The following is a 20422-nucleotide window of genomic DNA, read 5'->3' as shown; positions in this document are numbered from 1 at the left end:
GCTGATATGTGTCTGTTCGTGCTGTGATTATAAAATCTTTCCTTTGCCATTTGCAGATAATCAGCATTGCTGTGATATGCATGATATTATCCACATGAGCTAAAGGGAATGCTGTGAATACCACAGTAACATTTATAACTTGTAATTCTAGAATGCAAAGCCTCTGTAATAATGGTCACTGATATCAAGTATTGCTCTTAATCCACTTGCTGCACAGGAGGTCTGGGCTGGATTGTGGTGTACTGAATTTCATGCTGCTAGATAGGGCTGCGGCTGCAGAAACGTTGTGTTGTTGGTATTCTTAGTATTTGGTTCTGAACTCCTTGGAACTAGGGTGGCTTTCACCCCTTCCTTATACCACCCTTGCTACTGTCGTGCTTTGCAAAATAACTCATAGGTGGCATAAAAGAGGAGAAGATTTCTTGCTGATAGTTATTGGAAGTTTGATCTTAGTTGAGGATGAATCAGGAGTACAGTACCCGTGTGATTTTCCTTTTCTTGTTTTTCTATGTGTACAATGAGATTTTTAACACAATTTCACATATGTTCAAGGAGTGTTGTAATAGCCACAAAAATGTATTAGAGGACAAAGAATGGCAAAGATGTACGTAAAAATACTTGAAACTCATGCCCTCCATCAAGGCTAGCAAGGTTGTCTCATTCAGTATTACACTTTTTTGGATCTGTGTCTGTATATTTCATAAATTGGAGTGGCACACTTTTGAGCTTGACTATTACAAATAAGTCAGTGAATATTTTATATGTGTTGCTCTGGGAAGTTATTTATTTGTTGTCTGTGCCCCATCAATGTTGTTACATTTATTATAGGGTAGAATGAAACAAAACTTCCATATGAAATATGAAAAGCATATAAATACATATAAAAGCATATGTATTTAATATATCAAATAATCTGTAGTTCATGGCTGGTTATATGCAGCTTTTATTATTTTTTAGCCCTAATGTTCCCTATGACATGTAAGGTATTGTTGTCACTGCCAATATTTTCATAAATACAGTAAATTCTATAATATCCTCAAAAGATCAGCTGTCCATCTCTCTTTCTTACTATTTTGTTATTCTAGGCTTGGATGTCATTGTCCAGTGATAAAAACCTCCATTCTTTCGTATTTTCAACCCATCTTCTGTTCCATCTTTCCAAATATGGATTAGGCTTTTTGACAGTTTTGAAGACATCTTTTCCTTTTAAGTTTTTCTATTCTGTTTTCTTGGGTTTGGTCCTTATTATCATGCAAGATTTCATACTTTTTATTTGGTCCTAGCTTTTCATTACAGTTTTGTTTCCTAGACCCATATTTATTTCTGCTCTTACAACTCTCCACATCTCTCTCTTTCAGTACTTTGAGCACCTATTCTCTTCATCTTAAAACCACTAAAAAGAAGCAGTCTACAAGATATTTCTACTCATCAAACCCCAGAAACCTGGTTGACCAATTAACTGTCAATGATTCTTATGGTTGAATGTGTTCTTGAAATAAATGCAATGGGGCCCATATGGAACTCAGCACCATATTGTGACAATAGAATTTTTTTGTGAATGTTTTTCTATTTAAAAAAAAAATCCAGGATAGACTAAAAATAGTACTATTTCTATATATTTTACAGAATAACATATTATGTTGTTCCCTGCTGTTTAATAGAATGTGAGGGCTGAAACTGAGACCAATTTTGTCTTTTCCTCATGTATTCTTATGTCCCAGTCCAACAACTTTCTTGCTGAAAAGTTTGTTTCACATGAAAATACGAAATTCCAAAAACATTTCTGATTTCAAAATCTATTTTATTTTTACTTCATTTAAGGTCTTCATAGAGGAGTCCTGTATATTCACTCATGTATATTTGCTTTTTATTTTCCTTGTTGGGCTTTTTCATCTGGTTCAGTAGGAACCAGACTGATTATCAACAAGTGCTCTCACACGGTGACTTGCTGTGGATTTCAAGTAAATTCAGTAGTGTACATCCCATTGTTCTGCAAAATGACATTGCATTTTCACCATTAACAAATCTTTATTATATCTGACATGTAAAGCCTTTCCCATTATCCTTTTCTGTATGAGCTGCCTTGTTGCTTCATGTTATTCCTAATTTTTTCTGATTTCATTCAATTTCCTTCCAGGCAGAATTTACTTTGGCTTCTAGGTGCTGCAGTCAGTCAGTTAATATAATGTATTCTTCTTCATTATGGCTTTTTTCAGTTGGGTACATTTAATATTTTAGAGAATTCACTGAATTGTATTACTTTTGGTTTGAGTTTGCTAGATGTCCAAGTTAAGATCTCTTGTGTGTTAGTTTTAGTGAGCAAGTTCAGTGGTGATTCTTAATCTGAAGAACAACTTACCTTAAAAATAATAATAATATAAGACATATCCTATGGTCAGGTCCTGTAGTTTAGTCCCCAAAAGAAGATTGTTTTCATGGACTCATCACCACTGACTAAACAAGAGCCATGTTAATAATATTTTTCTTGCCTGGAAAATGTGTTTTTTGTTATCTTCATAAGTGCTTCTTGTCTTTTTTTGTGTGCCGTTCCAAACTATGGGAAAGTCTCTCACAAGCTCTTGATTTAATTCTTCTTGCAGAGGATCTCATTCCTCATGTAAATAATTTGTGGTTGGAATAAGGGCTTGCTTGATGTTTATGTTTTGGAAATTTTAACAATTAGCTGGCAATCTGGTCATTTATGTCATTTAATTCAATTTTTGGAAAGTCATGTGTACTGAAAAATCAGCTCCACATCTATTTTTAATACTTAGTACCACAGTAAAGGACTTAAATCAAGGTTATGTTCCCCTTGCAGTGGGTGGTACCTTAAATAGCAGACAGGAAAACTCAACACAAAAAGTACAAGACATGAACGCAACAATTTCCTCATTTTGCCACATTTTCAGTCTGGTTGGGTCTTTTTCTGCAGGTATTGCAGGAAGAGCAAATAAGAGAGTTTTAATTTTTTGCCTTCAGCTTTCCTGAGTTTTCAGGCAATATTTCCTGCTGCCACCTCTGTCCCTGACTGAACTGGCAGTGTGCCTGTAAGTCTAAAAGCCTCCAAGGGAAGGGAGAAGTGTACACAATGATATTTGTCGTCTGTAGAATCACATGAGCCAAGTGATACCGAGTATTTTCCCATTTTCAGCATCAGGTCTGAAGTTCTCTATCAAGTCAATTAAACCCATGTAAATAGCCATTTTGCAAAATCTTGCACACACCCCCAGCATTTTATGCTGGAGAGGTGTGAAATTCCGCCTACAAAAATCCAGTTTATTTTCATCCCATGCTTTAGTGGCCAACAGAAGAGCTGGGGAAATCCACTCAGCTGCCTGTCAGATGGGAAGATTCAGTCCACCCTGTTGGTGTCTGCAGATTCATGTGCTAGAAACTGCATCTGTGGAACAGTGCGCAGGGATTGGGATTCCCTGCTCTCTGCGTAGCTGAAACAGCCCCTGTCATTCCCACCTTTGTTAGCTGTCCGCAATAGTAAGCATCATATTTTAAATGTATTTAAGCTTCTGTAGGCTACTGTATATAAACAGCACTGTATGCATGTGTATGGTGGTGTAAAAAACGATTTGCAAAACCTAGTGATTCAACCTTTTTCTTAAAAATACTACTTTTTGCAAGTTAGTGAATAATAACTTTAATATACAAAAATTAATATATTTAGAAAAAAAATAGTATTCAAAGAATGGCATGTGTACTTTTGTTGTGTTTCAAACTCAGACATCAGCCAGGATGTTTAATTTGTAGCAACATCTCTGAAAAGATGCAAACCTTATCTCTAATGTAATAAATCAAGTTATTTTATTTTGATGATTGAATTCTATCACACAGGCAATAGTAATCATGATGATGAACACCCTCATGGTTTTTTATTTTTTTTTAGTTTCTCCTCTATTACTTTGAAAAATAGTTAATCAGTTTATAAATTGTGTTTGAAAAGAGCAGCTTTTCATCTGCTGAGAATCTGTATGCTAAATTTCAGGCCAAAGTGAATTTTCCTTCTGCATCGTCTGATCTTGCATCTTTGAAGTCTGTGTGGAAGGGATCTTGCTGATTTCAGAGCTCTTAGGCTCAGGCTTAGAGTTTAATCCCTTTAAAAAAAAAAAAGACAAGAGGGGGAAAGAGCTGTCAAAATGTGATTGAAATATATGGGTGAATTACAAGCTCCAGCTCCAGTGAGGTTGTTTGGCAGCATACGTGTTTAGGGGCTTAACCTAAAGTTAAAGGTTCTGCTTTTCAAACTCATGCAGCTACAGTTGCCAACATGGGCTCAGATATAGGAAAGTGTAGCTCTGAACATGTAGAAATACCCCTTTTTCTGTGGAGGGCTTATTTGGCCACTGGAATGACATCTTGGCTTTTATCTCTGCTCGTCAGTAGCCGTTCTGTTTTCACAGAGCAGAAGTGCCAAGTGCGGACGGTTCCCCTGTTTCTTCTTCCTTTTCATAAACATAATGACAAAGGATGAAGCACGTTACTCCCTCAGTTGATCTCACAGAGCCAGCCTTAAAAGCACGGAAACTGTCATATAGAGTTGACTTGTAACTGTAAAATAAAAATGAAATGAACGTAGTTTCAGCTTGGCTTTAAGATGAGACATTCAAGTGCTAAACATTGATCTGGTCTGTGACATTCATGAGCTATGGCCATGGCACCTGTTTTATTTTGTGTTAAGAAAAAACTTCCTGTGGTTTTTTTTCTTTTTTTTTTTTCTTTGGCTGAGTGAAGGGAAAAGGTATTTCTGTAAGCCTTGTTCGAGAAGCAAGCATTGCTTACGCTGCTCTTTCTTTTCTCCTCCGCACCCCCTCCTCCTGCAGAATCGCATCGGGAATTCCTTCACAGGCCTGCGTCTGGATACGTGCCAGAGGAGATCTGGAAGAAAGCTGGTAAGAACTATTTAAAAACACCAGCTTAGGCTTCTGGCAGCTGTGTGCAGTTGTTAATGCACTGATGTGAGCAATGAAAAAAAAAAAAAAAAGGGGGGGGGGGGCTTACTGGTAACAAGAAGAAATTGTGTGTAATAATTTTAAACTGGAACTGCTCAGGACATTAAATAATCTTTATAATAGAAGCATCTGCTGCTATAGTTAAGGGGATATCAGTGCTTCCATTAAGGAGCCCCATTTTCTGGAGTTATAATGGTTTCAGGCTGAAACTTGATATGCTAAAGTTTCAGTCTGTTAACAATTTAAAGAAAAAAAAAAGGTTTGTGTGCAATTTTTTTTTTTTTATAAAGCTTCAAGGTTCTTACCTAGTTAAGGTCAGAATTCCCAAAGGAGGGAAAAAACCTAAGTATACCTGTTAAAGCAAAACCCCCAGCGATGCATTGTAACCATTCTTTTTAAAAAGATTTTGTGCCTGTCAGCCCCCAGTGAAGTCTGTGCTCATAAACTTGCAAAGTTTTCAATGAAGTAAGCAAGATTGCATCTCAGCAGCTGCTCTGGGTGGTTGCACGGGCATTGACAGCGTCTTCGCCGAGCTGGAAAAGCAGCATGGCCAGATGTTGTGGTTGTACAGTTTTCTTCAACACTTTAAAACTCTGCCTGAGCACAGGAGTTTTCTGGCGAGGATCCTGTTGCGGTGCTGGAGCAAAACCTTTGCTCTTTCAACATCGATATCAGAGCTTCCTTGTTTTCAGAGGGGCCAGGAGGTAGCTCTTGAACTCCAGCAGGGTAGTTGAGCTTCTGTATATACACTCACACGCACACACCTGTATAACCATGAAGTCTGCTGCGGCTGTCTGAGCAGGAGTTAATGATTAAATGGCAAATATGCACCAGTTTTTGATGCCTTCTGATCAAACCTCCTGTAACCGCTTGCTGCTTTTGTGTATTTTAAACTAGATGCAGAACTTATTTGCAAAAATGTTACGCTGGCACACTGTTGCATCAGACAAGAAGTTTTGTTGTTTGTGTGATGTAGGTTTATCATGTAAAGTCTACATTTGTCAATATGTTAATCAGTATTTTTTTTTAACTGTTGCATTTTCTGTGAAAAGTAACAAAATAATCTAGATATTTTTCATCTGTCCAGCACGAGTGCAGCCTATGTAACACAATGCCTGAAAGTATTTTTATAGTTTGTTTTTCCCTATTTTTGTTAACATCTTAAATGAAAAATAAGAAAAAAAATACATGATCCCAGGAAATCTCATTGAGAGGAGCATTGTTTCGTGGAGTTTTGTGAACTTTATTCTTGCAAAATTTGAGTTTTGATGCTGTTAGGCATATTACATAATTTATGAATCTTAGATGCAGTACAGCAGGGAAAAAATGTTTCTTCATAAGCTATCAATACAAGTTAATGGAAGCTTTTGCCCTGAGTTACACAATTTGGATGTGCATTCACATCACATGTATCCGCAAATGGTAGTATGAAGGAGCTGTGACATGTCCTCTTGTGAACATATATGTCATCAGTTTCCTTTGGTCCCATTTCTAGTCTCTGTTTTCATGTTGATGTGGGTTTAAGTCAGATTCCTTGTATTAACTGGGCATGGCTGTGAGCTGGCGAATAAAAAAAGTCTTTCTACAGGATGCACAGCTGTATCTGTTACTATCTGTAGTAAAACTTCAGAAAGCATACTGCTCTTCATAAATCATGGGCCTTCGTTTTCAGGAGGGTGCACTGAAGTTGGCGGTCTCCACAATTTCGTAATCAGTTCAAGGCAGTAAAGGTGAATTTGGCTCTGTAAGAATAGGTCTCTAGTGCCATTTGAGATGCTCTGCAGTTTCCTGGCTGGGCTGCAACTGCCAGTCAAAAAGGCTGCAAATCTTTCACAGGTCATTTCTGCTGGCTCAGTGTGGATATCTTGTTATCTCAAATGTCTGTAAAGAACAACGTGTAGACAGCTGAATCAAGTATAAAGTCTGATTGGGATGCTGCATCCATTGAAATGAAAGAATTTGGCATAGAAACAGTTAATAAGCAACCTCAAAAGCGTGTGAAAAGGGCATTAACTTTAAACTTTTGGAGACTGCAATTATTGGAGCAAGCACACAGTGTGCAGCACCTTGTGAATTAAAACCATGTGGACCCAATTCAGTTTCATACACCAGTGGAAATGAGACATCAGTGTCCTGATTCATCTCATTAAATTATGGGTATGTAGATGGAGAGTCCAAGCCAAGTTCTTGGCGTCCTTCAGTCATCAAGAGAGAGACAGGCACGTGAAGAGGATCCGTCAGATCATAGGTTGGATGACTTGCTCTGGAAATACCTATTTCTCGTTATCAAATACTGAGAGGATCCCATGCCCACTGTGGGCTGCTGCCTTCGCTTCTTTCTGTGTCATAAGGAGACTGTCTTCCAGCCATCCCCTATCACTTAGCAAGACCTACTGTTCCTGGCAGTTTGGAGTATGAAGCCAAGATTACTTACATCACCAGCTCCCCATGGCCACCTTTGCCAGGGTCAGCCTGAGAGTGAGGTGATGCAAATGCGACGGTGGTGCAGGACTGTGCCCCTGCCCACCAATTTTCTTTTCTCATCATGTGCACTGAATATGCCCATGATGTGAGGGAGGTGACCAGGAGCTGGCTGATGAATCATCATTTCAGGTTATATACGGCAGTGAATGATGAGAACCTTTCCTGAGCCAGCTCTAAGGACCTCTGATCACACTGAGTAACGCCTATTCCACACAGGCTGCTGGGTCCCAGGAGCTTCTCTCATGAGTTAGCACTACTCAAAGGGAAGAAAGATGTCCATTGTATTCCTAAAAGAAAGAATGCTTAGCGTTAGTGGGAAAATTGAGGATACAGATACATGCATCTTAGGTATTTGGCTTTAAAAACTTACAGATCCATGTTTTCTGATACGAAAATCTAATCACTCTTCCTTTCTCTGGAAAAGCAGAGAAAGGGAGATTGCTGGTATCCCTCTTGGTCTTCATAGCTCAACACTGTCAAGGCAAATAAAATGTCACGACTTTTCCTGCACAGATACTACAGTTTTTATTGTTATCTGACACCATGAAGCCTGCATTCTATGTCTATAAAATATCTGTATATACTAGAAACATTCATTATAAGATGTGCAGAAAATCAGTGATAGGAAATTTTGTCTAGGTTATTTGGGTGTTTGTGAGTTCATAATGTACTGAAATAATGGTGGTACATTGTGACCAAAAAACCTGACATATTTAACTATTTGTTTTCACACTTAGTATAGCACAGCACAAATTCTGTTGTCAAAGCTAATGGAAATACTAAAGCCCAATCCATAGCTTATGCCAATTAAAAAGTATCAGTCAGACATATGGCCTTGTAAGTGCTTTTTGCATCTTCACCCTTTTCAGAAGCTTTTCAGAATAACTTATGCAATAGAGAAGTTAGAATATAAAGTTCAATTTCTGTATTTGGACTGAAAAGATGTAGGTTATGTAGGATGAAAAACTATAAAACTAGAAGTCTATAAAATGCTGGTGTATTGTGCTTCTGTTTAATATAATAATTTAAACTGGCATTTCTAACCACTGCAAACAACTCAACGTAAAACTAAAATTATATGATGTAATGAAAGTGCATCACGCAATATGAAGATAATTTCTATTCATAGCAAATATCGGCAAGAATACAGATTTTCTCAAATAAATCCACTTTGTTAATAATGGCAGTTCATAGACACAAAACGTCTGTATTTAAGTTGCCTCATTTTTATGAAAATAGTAATAAAATTGCATCTGTATATTTGCCTGCGTATATTTCTTTTCTCACGATCAGTGAATGTTTGCAGTTGGCAATAAATATTCAAGCACCTTGCAAATGTCCTACCAATTCCCTTTGCTGATCTGTGTGTGCCTATGGGACTAGAATAGGAATGCATAATTTAAATATAAATTGCCTGATTTGCATATACAATTAGTCTAGCTGCAGCTTTGATCGTAAGCAAAAATTATTGTCCTGTATTGCCACTTAGATAGAATTTTAATTCACCTTGAATATTCAAAGTAAATTAAGCCCTGGCTGTATGGTTGAAGGGTATGATTTTTCCCTCTCCTGAGGCTTTCCCCTAAACAACATTTATGGTAGGGGTAATATAAGGGCATATTTTCAGCCTCATAAAAATAAAGGCATAAGTTTTATCTCTAAATTCCCCTCCTTCAAAAGCTTGAGTTGAAACATCTCTCACAGACATGCAGACACACACACACACACAGAGTAATAGAACTCTGCTTTCATTTTAATTAATTCAGTTTTACTCAGTACATGGCTGAAAGTCAAGTCTGTATTGTAATTTACTTAATAACTGAAAATGGAGACTTCATGTAGTGGTTATTTTTTAAAATAACAATGCAAAGCTATGAGACATAAAAACTCAGGAGAGTGGTTGTCTTAGTATGCATACATAAGAGTTAGGTCTATGCTTGCGTGTATGCACACAAATACACGGGCTTAATACATGGACTGAAACTCAAACCCATAACACAGTTGTAATACTTAGATTTTAATCTACAGCAAAACATTTTTATTAGAAATCTATGTTTTTAATTAAACACAACATTTAATTAAGGTGGTTTTTAAGTGGATGAAACAATTAAGTGCAAACACTTGAATGAAACATGTCATAATTAGTTTTAATAGAGTGTTAATTGGTACTAGGTTTGCCAAGTTAATAATTACTGCTTATTAAATTTTCAATTAATCATTGTCATTTTGCTTTGAATAAAGATGAAAATTAGATAAACTAATTCAGGGGGAGGATGGTTTCCTTGTTAATTAGAGCAGTTAATTAAAAAAAAAAAAGAAATTACTTGTTTTAGTTGTCAATTAAAAGACTGTTCATTAGTAAAATCTTTGCACTCTTCCTGCATCAAAACCCAAATAACTAATTTGTGACAATCCATGTTTTCCAGAATAAAAGATATGATGCTAGTATATACCAAAGAAACAGTTCACACTGACGTAGTTATCTTACAAGAAGCGTGAAGGTTTGAATTTAGCGAAGCGGCGTGCCCCTGCTCAGCGTTAATTGTGGGCTGAAGCCTTGCTGGCAGTGGTGGGCTCAGGAGCTCGGCGGAGCCAGGAAGTCGAGTTTTCACAGTGTAAACATGGGTTTGAAGGAGAGATCAAGAGGTCAAATGAATGTTCATAAACAAATTTTAATTTTGGCTCGTAAAATTATATGTCCAGGAAAAGATATTAGACCAAGGATTTAAAATTTTTAAATAAACTTTTGGGGATTTCTTAACATCATGTATTTATTTGTTGACATATGGGAAAAAAGATTGTTCATGACTATAAATCCTGTCTTAATTTCCAAAGCTTGAAGATACATTTTTTCAAAAGTCTGTAATATTATGTCTTAAATAATAATTCTTGCCAAAGATATTAATAAATTGGTGTACTGCAAACCCAATTTTCCAAGTAAATTGTTGAAAAATATTATTAAAAGAATGCATCAGAGATCTGAAATATCTGTCCTTAAAGAAGTACTGACCATGAATGAAAATAGCATGAATCTTCACAAGTGTTAAAGGCTTGTGGGAGTTTTGGTGATGGGGAAGTAAAGAAGCACCTGGGTGGTCCTGAAGAGTTTTGAGGAACCAGGTTGCTCTGTGTCCTCCTCAAAATGAAGACTCTCAATATAATAGAGGCTGGGCTGCTTTTTGTGCATCAGCCCTATGTAGCCCTGTGCCAAGCGTCCTGTGCTGATGGGGATTTCTTTCTTCCTTTATAGAGGAAGCTGTCAACGAAGTAAAGCGCCAGGCGATGGCTGAGTTGCAGAAGGCAGTGTCGGAGGCAGAGCGGAAAGCTCACGACATGATCACTTCAGAGAGAGCTAAGATGGAGCGCACTGTTGCCGAAGCCAAGCGCCAGGCTGCAGAGGATGCACTAGCTGTTATCAATCAGCAGGAGGATTCAAGCGAGGTAAGGTCTTTTCTGGGTGGGCATCACTTGTGGCTGCAAACCGTAGGTGTATCTGGGCTAGCTTTAATCTATCTGCCATAGGCTGCACAAGACATCGGAGTTCAGTGCTCGTTAATAACTTGTTTCCACAGTAGCTTTGGATATGTATTTGAGGAGCATGCTGAGCTCTAAATATTCTTGGATATGTTGTAATCTGAGCTTAAAGTAGCTAGTGAGCTTGAGCTGCAGTCTCACCTTTTAACTGCTGTTCAGGGTTACATATCCTGCACACATTTCTGTGTTAATGTAGCTTTTCAGTGGCTTTATTTTCAAGCTCTTCAAACTACCGTATTGAATAGATAACAAGATTGCTTGGTGGAAAATATTTCACAATGAAATCTAATTTAAACAAATAAATGATTCATTTAAGAGCTTGTAGAGCGAGGTGGCTAAAAGCTTGTCTGGGGAAAGCGTTGGATATAGAAGCCATTAGCAAATTATGGTGGTTCCTGTAGGACAGGATCTGAATGCAGATTTGCAAGTGTTTCCCCATTTTGAATGTGTTGCTTTGGCTGCAGGGAATATTGAGAGTTGAGGAGTGGGCAGATAGTATTTGGAAGGGAGAAAAATAGATTGGAAGAGCAACAAAGAGTAAAACAAGAAAACAAAACATGCTAAGCCTTGATTTACTTTCAGGCTTGAGAGTGGAAGCCTTGAATTGTTGCGGTATGGGACATCCAGCTGTGGGACATGCAGCAGCGTGACTAGCAGGGAGCTGGGAGTGTGAGAGCAGCGTGTGTTTGACCCGTGCTGCAGCAGTCTATATAGCAATTAGTTTTTACATCCGTTACAGAAAAACAGCATCCTAAGTTAAAATTGCCCTTAAAACAGACATGACAAAGGAATGATGTCAGATAAAAGTTATTTGTATATCATCTTCATCTCTCAAGGCCACTGAAATGAAAGAATATTACTTTCATGAATTATTTCTTGTTCTTGTACTAAGATCTTGACTGTAGTAAAACCACTCTTGAATATGAATTCTAAATAGCAAGTAGTTGGAAAAAAAAGAGTAGGTAGCGGTACCTGTTGTATGGGGATATATGTTTGTGTACACTATTGTCAAAGTACTTTTCATGGGCTGGATGGGCAGTGTTGTAGAAGAGTCACTTAGGCTGAAAGATGCAGATGAGTTAGCTACAGCATGCTGAGAAAACTGGCAAAAGTCACGAGCAGATAAGTCAGCAGCATGCTGCAGTATGCATACATAATTTGAGGGAGCGTAAGATTTTAATTCATACCAGGCTTCTGTGGAGATGAAAGACCATTGTGGGATCACTGAATGCCCAGAGTTTCTCCTTAATGTGTAGCAGATGAATAACAAGGAGACAAAAGGAATTGATTTTCAGCATCTGAAAGTTTCTCAGGAAGAAAGGGAGTAGGGAAGTGTATGTACCCTTTAAGTACTAACTGTTCCATTGTAGATTAAACGAGACATAAATTCAATTTATTGGCATTTTGTAGCTGAGATACTCAAGGACATTTTTCCTGCACTGTGTTCATAGAAAGGGCATTTGTCTGACTTAGCATCGTTAAAGAGCTGTCATTTTGTGTGTGTATATATACAAGAGACTCCTATTGTTAAAACCAAAATTCCAAAGGTAAATGCCTTTGGAGGAAACAGCAAATTAAATCTGGTTAGTGAACTGATAGAGTGTAGGCAGGACAGAGGAAGTACTTATGTGCCAGTACATACAGCCCATTCTTCCACAAGCAAATGTGCATGCAAAGGAATACGTAGAGAGTTTGTGTGATGTAATTCACTCCTGGGCAGTCATAGCTCTGGAAAAGGCTGTATAACAGCAGAGATCTTTACTTTGTCTCCAGAAGAATTACTTTCAAAGTTGTTCAATTCTTGGAAATAGGACTTTTAAAAGGCAAATAATTCTTTTAATTGTGTTCTAATGAAATTTGGCTCGTAGAGTTACAGATGTTCTCAGGGCTGTCTGCCCTCAGGGAGGATATGAGCCTCCTGGACCTAGACCAGCCTGCATTCTTGGGACCTATTTAAAATGAAGTCTAGTGGCCTGGTCCTGCAGCTTTCAGCCCTGTGGTCGTGAGTGGCACATCAGGGTGGCTGTTGTGAGGTGAAAAAATGCAGGTTTTAGTAAACCTGCAGAGGCAACTCAAGTTTGTTCAGTTTGTGTTTGTTTACAGGTGCTTGGTTAATTGTGAAGGAAGATGATAGTGATATTTGTTTGGGAGTTAGATAAAGTCTATTATAAAGTTTTTATAATTAGTCCCTCTTTGTCTTCTAATTATACCAAACTCCAACCACTTAGGCCAATGCTTCCCGTGATTACCTGTTACCTTAGGCTGTCCTTTCTTTTTCGTAACTCCTGTAAAAATGAACCAACCTTTTCCTTCATCTTTGAAGACAGGAGATCAGTTTCCCAGTGTTCAAAAAGTGTTTCCTTGGAGATGAGAGCTTGTGTTTTTTGGGGTTGAGGAATTAAACTTCACATTTGCTTTGTTGTTCATTATGTCTCGATCTCTCTGTGAAAGTCTCTCCTCGTTTGTCTGGGTTACAAGTCTCCACACCTTCTCTCTGTTGACAGCTCTCAGCAGTATGCTTCCAGCAGTGCAGGTTCCTGTGTACTAAAGGTGCTGGAGCAATATGCTAGAATATTTCCAGTTCCAAATATGAGGATGCTGAAGTAGCAACTTCTGCAGTCTTACAGGTCTCGAGGAAGGCTGAGCATCACTCCTCATGTCTTATCCTTGGTGTGATATGACTCCCAGGCCTGCAGAAGAGCGCAGTATAGGCTGCTCTATAATCTCCATCCAGTTCCTGACAGAGAATATTTCTCCCATGGGTGTCATTTGTTCTTTTGGCTGTGGAAACTATGAATGGAGATGGGAATTTGGCACCAGATTTCTAATGGATCAGATATAGTTTTTGTCTGATACAGCCACTCCCAGTCTATTGGCACGGTTTCTCCCTTACAGCTCTTCTTTCGTTATTCAGTAAAATGTAACCTGAACCTAGCTGAGGCTTCTTGAAGCTGCTCTGGTGTGAGAACTCTGTGGCATGATTGCTTTTGCAGTCTTCTCCAGAGCTCAAGATAACTATTACTAAGACTCAAGATATTTTTAATGATTATCATTTTAAGATAATATGTGGTCTCTTCATCCAAGACCTTTCAGAGGTCTCACAAAGAGAAGCAGATTTTTTTTTTAATTGTTGTTGGGGTTTTTGTGGTTTTTTTTTTTTTTTTTTCTGGTTTTGTTTGGGGTTTTTTTGGTTTGTTTTGCTGTGTTTGTTAACCCGGAATAAGTAGCATCCCTAACTCCAAGATTGTCTGCAGTAAAACAGTGAAGCTGGACATGTTGAACTGACCTGAGAAAAATGAAGGAGGCTTAGGACAGTGAGAGGACTAATAGGGGAGGTGTGATATTTGGAAGCATCTTGAGTTTTGAGAAGTAGTCTGCTGTATTTTGAGAATCATTGCATTACATAGTATTGTTTTAATTCCTGACCCTGACCTGGTCCCTTAATGAACCATTGTTCTTTCCTTATGTTCGAATTATTCAGTATGATATAATTTGCAGTACCACTGCTTCAGTGTCTGGATGTTTACTTTCTAAAGATTTCCATAGTTTCTTGGCCTAAGCCCTCATGACTGACCAGGACATGTTCATTGTTTTCTGTTACTACAATGAGAGATTGGTTCAGGACCAGGAAACAGAGCACACTGCTGTTGGAAAGCAAAAGGAGAGGAGAAGGCCCACCTGTCAGCATGGCTGTTCCTGAACCACAAATTATTTCTTTACCAGTTCCTTACAGTTGCTTGACAAGAGATGACCCATTCATCAGTAGTTGACTTGGCTAAGTACGGAAACATGTGTGAGCAGCCTACTCTTTAATGACTGCCGTGCTTGCTTTGGCTGCAATGTACTCTTGTACAAATCAATTTTAATAGTAAGGGTGAACAGCTTAGCAAGGAGACTGGCTGCCCAGATTGTAGCGGCAGAGGACGGGGGGGAATCATCAAAACATCTGTCTTTCTGCTCTGGTATAAAATGCCACTGAAAAATCTGACACTTGGTGTTCTTCCTCACTTTTGAGTAGGGTGGGGGCTGGGGACAGGGAAGGAACACAAATGTTTCGGTTCTCTCTACTTAAAGCAGATGCTGACATCTGCTCAGATAAAACAAGTATGTAACTGGTCCAACACTGCTTTTAAGAGATGTGTAATGTTAGGGCTTGTTTATATTGCAGCAGTTATGCTCTATGTGAATATCACACTTACCTGACAGTTTGAAGGAAGACAGCTGGGTTCAATCTCTGCTGACCAATCCACTGAGAACAGGACTGTGCCAGCAAACCTGACTCTGAGCATCAGATGCTGTGATTCAGGCAAGCCTAGGTTTCAGGCTGGTATTATATTTAATACATATGTCAGCTAATGTTTAATTTTTTTGGCTGGGCACCTCTTAGAAAGTAGCACATCATCCCCTGCAGTGGTGGGTGGTACAGAGGAGCCAGAGCCATGTGTTCTGCACAGGATCAGTCCAGATGCGATGTGAACGTTGGCACTGTCCCAGACTGCTCAGCTAAGCCTGGCTAGCCAGCTTGCATGTCTCTTCCGTATGCTTCTCCACACTTCTTTTTTCAGGATTTAGCTTCTCTCACGCTGACTTGTATGAACATAGATGTACTTCACACAATAAACAGTGGGCAAGCCTGGAGTGTTCAGTGATAGGGGTAACTTTACTAGAGGCATCTAAAGGTTTGAATATCTTTGTATGGAGCGTTGTGTTTTGACGCAGTGTGGGAATTTCCACAGTAATGTGTTCCCCTTTCTAACGGGCCTTGGATAGAATTTTCATAAACAACTTCGCTGTTTTTTCACACTGCTGTTCAGCGGCTCATACAGTCCTGATTTATGCCACTGTGGTTTCAGTGATTTCTAGATGTTCTTTTTATTGTGGTTAGCAGTGATAGAGTTTTGGATGCCATGGGACTTGCAGAACTGGGAAAAATCTGGGTTCTTCGTACCCAGCCATGCTTTCTTACCTGGTAAACTGGGGAAATCCAGAATTTGTCAAAGATGACAGAAAAGTGTTTAACACTGTATTACAGCATTTCAGAGTTCATAATCTCTTTGACATGTCACAGTCCATTTGGGATTTTTTTCTTCATTAAGCTAGCTCTACATTGAGTCTCAGCTGGAGGTGTCAGAGGAAAGCAAATACTCAATTGTGGTTAACTATTTCAAAGATGAAAGTGACAGGATGAACAAAATTATTGACAAGTGTGTGTCCTGGTACTGGAGACCATTTGTTTTTAAGCATTTTTATGATGGCAAACAGAAGTTTATGAGTTCTGTTGTTTGAAGGTGGAAGCTTAAGTGCATGAGAATTAAGTCTGACCTAAGATAAGGCTCTGACCTAAGTCTGATGTTTCTTGTCAGTTGAAAGAGGAGGATGAAATATGATCAGTGGCATAGATTTGGAGCAAGATTCCCATCTGGTGTAATTTAGCCCAATTTTGTTGAATTAAACCATTTTCAAGGTAGTGAAGTTAAATTGAATTATGTAGTCTGTGAATCTGGCCTTTTGTATAACCTCACAGTTTCACGGGAAAATCAATGCAGAGTTAAACTGGAATACAGTCCTCCTTGTAGTTTCAGCTACATCTGGAGCTCTCTGAACCATGAGCTCCAAGTGCAGTGTAGTAGATCACTACCTGAAGATAGAGAAGGTAGACCAGGAGACACTGTTCCCTTGCCCAAGGCATAATCCACTCTAGCTGTATCATTCCTGTAAGGTTCCTGCTTTTCCTGTGCTTTAGTGATGGAGATTCTCTAGTACCTCTAGGCAACTTGTGCCTGTCCTTAAAAAGATTTCTCATAACATCTCTTTCCAGTTTTTCTCAGAGGTGTTTGATCCTGTTACTTCTCCTGTTCATCCGTGTAGATGTCGACACTGCCTGTTTCACTGCAGTAGCCTCCAAGATGTTTGGGTGCTACCATCCCCTCTCAGGCTGCCATCTCTCCTTAGGTTTAACAGTCTGAGATCGTTCAGTCTCTTCTCATAGCTTGTGTTTGGCTGACTTATGATTATTCTGGCTGCCTTTCTCTGGGTTCTTTCCAAGTCTAATTTATCATATTTGATTTACTGTATTTTAAGGGCAGTGTCCCAACCTGGACAGTACTCCAGGCTCGGTCTTGCCAGTGCTAGGTGATGGAGAGTCTTAAATCAGGTGTAAAGCAGTCTACAGTCCTGCTTATATGCCCTTGTATGATGATAGCAACCTTGTCACTAACATGACATTGTGGTCCTGTTGTCTGAGATGCTGTCTATGCAGTTCAGCCAGGGCTGGTACAGAAGTACCTGCTTAGGCCTTATAATGAGCTCGAGAGCTTCCCAAGAGGGAGGATACATTGAGCATGCTCAATCCTATAGTGAGCTCAAGCTCCATCCACGATGTCTGGATCAACTGGGAATACGTGAGCAGGGGCGTATGAAGCACAGCCCAGGTCACTAGCTGGCGGGCTCTGGAGCTGCCAGCTATGTGAACAGAACGCATCTGTCGCCAAAGCTTGCAGTACTTGAGCCTGATCTTTAGCACTGTTTTTCACTGCTCACACATGGGAAGGAGCAGGGCTGCAATAGCAAGGGCTGTGTAGGACAGGGAGTTCTGAACAACAAATCCAGCTACTATTGCAGTGCAAGCTCCCCGTGGCATGTGTGCTTGTTTATGCTAATTTGTACTGTAGTAATTTTTAAATGCAATAAGTTGTTGCATAAATGTGAGCTGTACATTTTGTTTTGAAATCCTTGTATTTTTATGTGCTTTTATTCCCGCAATTACACTAAAGCTGTAATGACCTGTTAAATTAGAAATAATATGTCCAATAGACAAAATCACATACCAGACAATGTAGGACACATAAAGTAATCATGTAAGGAGCCAGCTTAGAGCTTTGTCACTTCGTTAAAATCTTGCACTTATGTATCACTTCTCGTGTTCTGTACAGGCAGATAGTTAATTGGTGACTATTTTAATAAGAAAGTTGAACCAATACAGTTAAAATAAAATGACTATTTTCTAACATCAATATAGATCTTGTGGCAAGATACAAGAAATATCCTATGGTGGCTCTGGAGACAGTTCTGTCTGTGCAGACAGGCCCTCTCCAAAAAAGGGAAGCAAAATAAAGATTCCCCAGAAATTGGCCTACATTAAACTAAATAGCTATTTGAGTGTAACATCCCTGTAATAAATCCAACACGATTAGAGCACACACTTCAATGCTGCAATTGGATCTGCGCAAGGGGGAGATTCCTGCACCTGGGCAGGTGCTGATTGACTTTAGCGTTACTCCATGTTGAGGAAAAATGCCTCTTCGGGAAAGTCTGCATGGGGAGGTTTTGTATATGTGTATTTGTTTTCAGATAAGGGGATGAAGGGAAATATGGGCCAAACCCAGGGCTGGCAATTTAGTTGGAAAGGAATAGCCAGGAGGTCACCAGGAGTGGCAGTAGGTAGAAATTCTGTGCAAGCATGGTTGGAGCAGAATTACACCACATTTACCAATCACAGCGCAAGCATCAAGCTGGCAGAATTAAACTTTCAAAAGTACAATGCAACTGTTGAAAATTGTGAGCATAGCAAAACAACGAGAATCCAAGTATATTACAAATTGTTCTCTTTCTGATCAGTAGGATGAGGCATTGTATCTCTTTGAAACGATAATACAAACTCTCCAGGTCATTTTGGTGTATGCATAAGAGTGTCTGTGCGTGCACATGTTCATGTACAGTGTTCTAAATTACTTATAGCTATTTTTCATTGTGGAGATAAAAGGACTTTTAAAGAAAAGGTGTTCAAGAATAGGACAGCTATCCGTTTCCAAAGGTGGTTTTATCTCTCCAGCACTGGACAGAGTTTGAGCAAAATGAACCTGAAACAATGAATACTGAATCAAAACCAGGTGATGCCAGACAAGGAGTCTGAATTCCTGACATTTAACTACCAGAAACATCTGTTTCTGTGTGTTGGTAATTCCACCTTTTTTTAAAAGTGTTTGGAAGGATGGGAACAATTTTATGAATTAAAAAAAAGAGGTCCCAAACACATGTATCTGTAACTACCTGGTTTAGTCTGTGCATTTAATTTGAGACTTCAGTTTAAAAGAGCAATTGAGCACCAGACAGTTAGTCTTCACCCATCTGCCAGGATGTGCATATGCCAGAAGAAAACCCAACCCAATCAACCAAAACAAAAACAAAAAAAAAGAAAAAAAAAAGAAAAAAAAAAGAAAAAAAAGAAAAAACAACCCCCCAAAAACCCAAAACAATGGAAAGGGGGAGGATGGAACTAACACACGGATGTTTTCTAAATAAGTCATTTGACCCTGATTACATGTCTAATTTCCTTAAAATATTGGTTTGGATTTGGGTCTTTCTTTGATTCTGAAATTGGGATTTTTTTTTTTTTTTTTTTTAATGTAGTTGAGGAATATCACTTAAAGATTGGCCATGTTCCAGCATCCAGCTGGCATAGCTACAGAGTGTGTGAAAGTGAATAGCATACATATTCTGTGGTGGCTTCCCCATCCTGCCAAAGAATTAGGCTCCAGCTTAACTATTCACTGCCAGAAGTGCCACTGAATCAAATAGCATTACTCAGATGATTAAAAGAGAAGTTTTCTGGGGGGTAACAAGTCTTACCTGTGTGTTAGATCTTTTTCCCCTTTCTTGTCTTGCATTAATCCCTCTCCACTCTCGAAGAAGCACTGTGTTCTGGGTGGATTTAATTATTTATTTTAATAAATCTGGCAGAGGAGCTAGCTGAAGTTTTACTGAAACTCTCTATTAGTCAGCGTGCTCCCTGACTTGAGGGCATATTTGGAGTTTGCATCACTGGTACTAGCAAATAGCTGCTTTTGTTGTTGCCCAGTTTCTGAGATCCAGAGTCCAACAGGTTCAGCTGCTCGAGGCAGCACCTACTGAGGCCTCAACCATTGTTAGGCAGAAGGGTTGGCTAGCAGTTCTCTGCCAGATGTTTTTAATATAAAATTTAGGACACTAGCTAATTTCTCCCGTCTCTCTCCCTCCTCTTTTGCTTCTAGAGTTGCTGGAACTGTGGCCGGAAAGCTAGTGAAACCTGCAGTGGTTGCAACACAGCACGATACTGTGGCTCGTTTTGCCAGCATAAGGACTGGGAGAAGCACCATCACATCTGTGGACAGACCCTTCAAGCCCAGCAGCAAGGAGAGACACCAGCAGTGAGCTCCTCTGTGACGCCCAGCAGCGGGGCCGGCAGCCCCATCGACACTCCACCAGCAGCCACTCCTAGGTCCACCACCCCGGGAACCCCGTCCACCATAGAGGCGACTCCTCGTTAAAACTGAACTCGAAACTCTGAAAACAAAAACACCATAAAAAAAATGAAACCAATTCCTCATCCTCAGATGCGCAAAGATTTTAACTGAACTGTCATATTTCAATACTTCAATAAGAAAGAACTTACTGTATCCTGAGGT

The 20422-nt window shown here is 39.2% G+C and overlaps 1 protein-coding gene across 3 annotated transcripts in view; it reads left to right on the top strand.

Moving 5' to 3' along the window:
- Window positions 1-20422, top strand: part of RUNX1T1 (runt-related transcription factor 1; translocated to, 1 (cyclin D-related)) — a 93486-nt gene that overhangs the window by 72210 nt on the left and 854 nt on the right. For all 3 annotated transcript variants that reach the window (XM_010088007.1, XM_010088015.1, XM_010088023.1), the window contains exons 9-11: window positions 4833-4901; window positions 10696-10886; window positions 20009-20422. The exon at window positions 20009-20422 is cut by the window's right edge and continues 854 nt beyond it. In XM_010088007.1, coding sequence (XP_010086309.1) covers window positions 4833-4901; window positions 10696-10886; window positions 20009-20284 — 536 coding nt within the window. In that variant the 3' untranslated portion in view covers window positions 20285-20422. The remainder of the gene's footprint in view (window positions 1-4832; window positions 4902-10695; window positions 10887-20008) is intronic.

Source organism: Pterocles gutturalis, unplaced genomic scaffold (assembly GCF_000699245.1).
Source record: "Pterocles gutturalis isolate BGI_N339 unplaced genomic scaffold, ASM69924v1 scaffold15911, whole genome shotgun sequence".
Classification (NCBI taxonomy): Eukaryota; Metazoa; Chordata; class Aves; order Pterocliformes; family Pteroclidae; genus Pterocles; species Pterocles gutturalis.
Note: the sequence above shows the minus strand (reverse complement) of the source record. Positions and strands in the feature narration are given on the sequence as shown.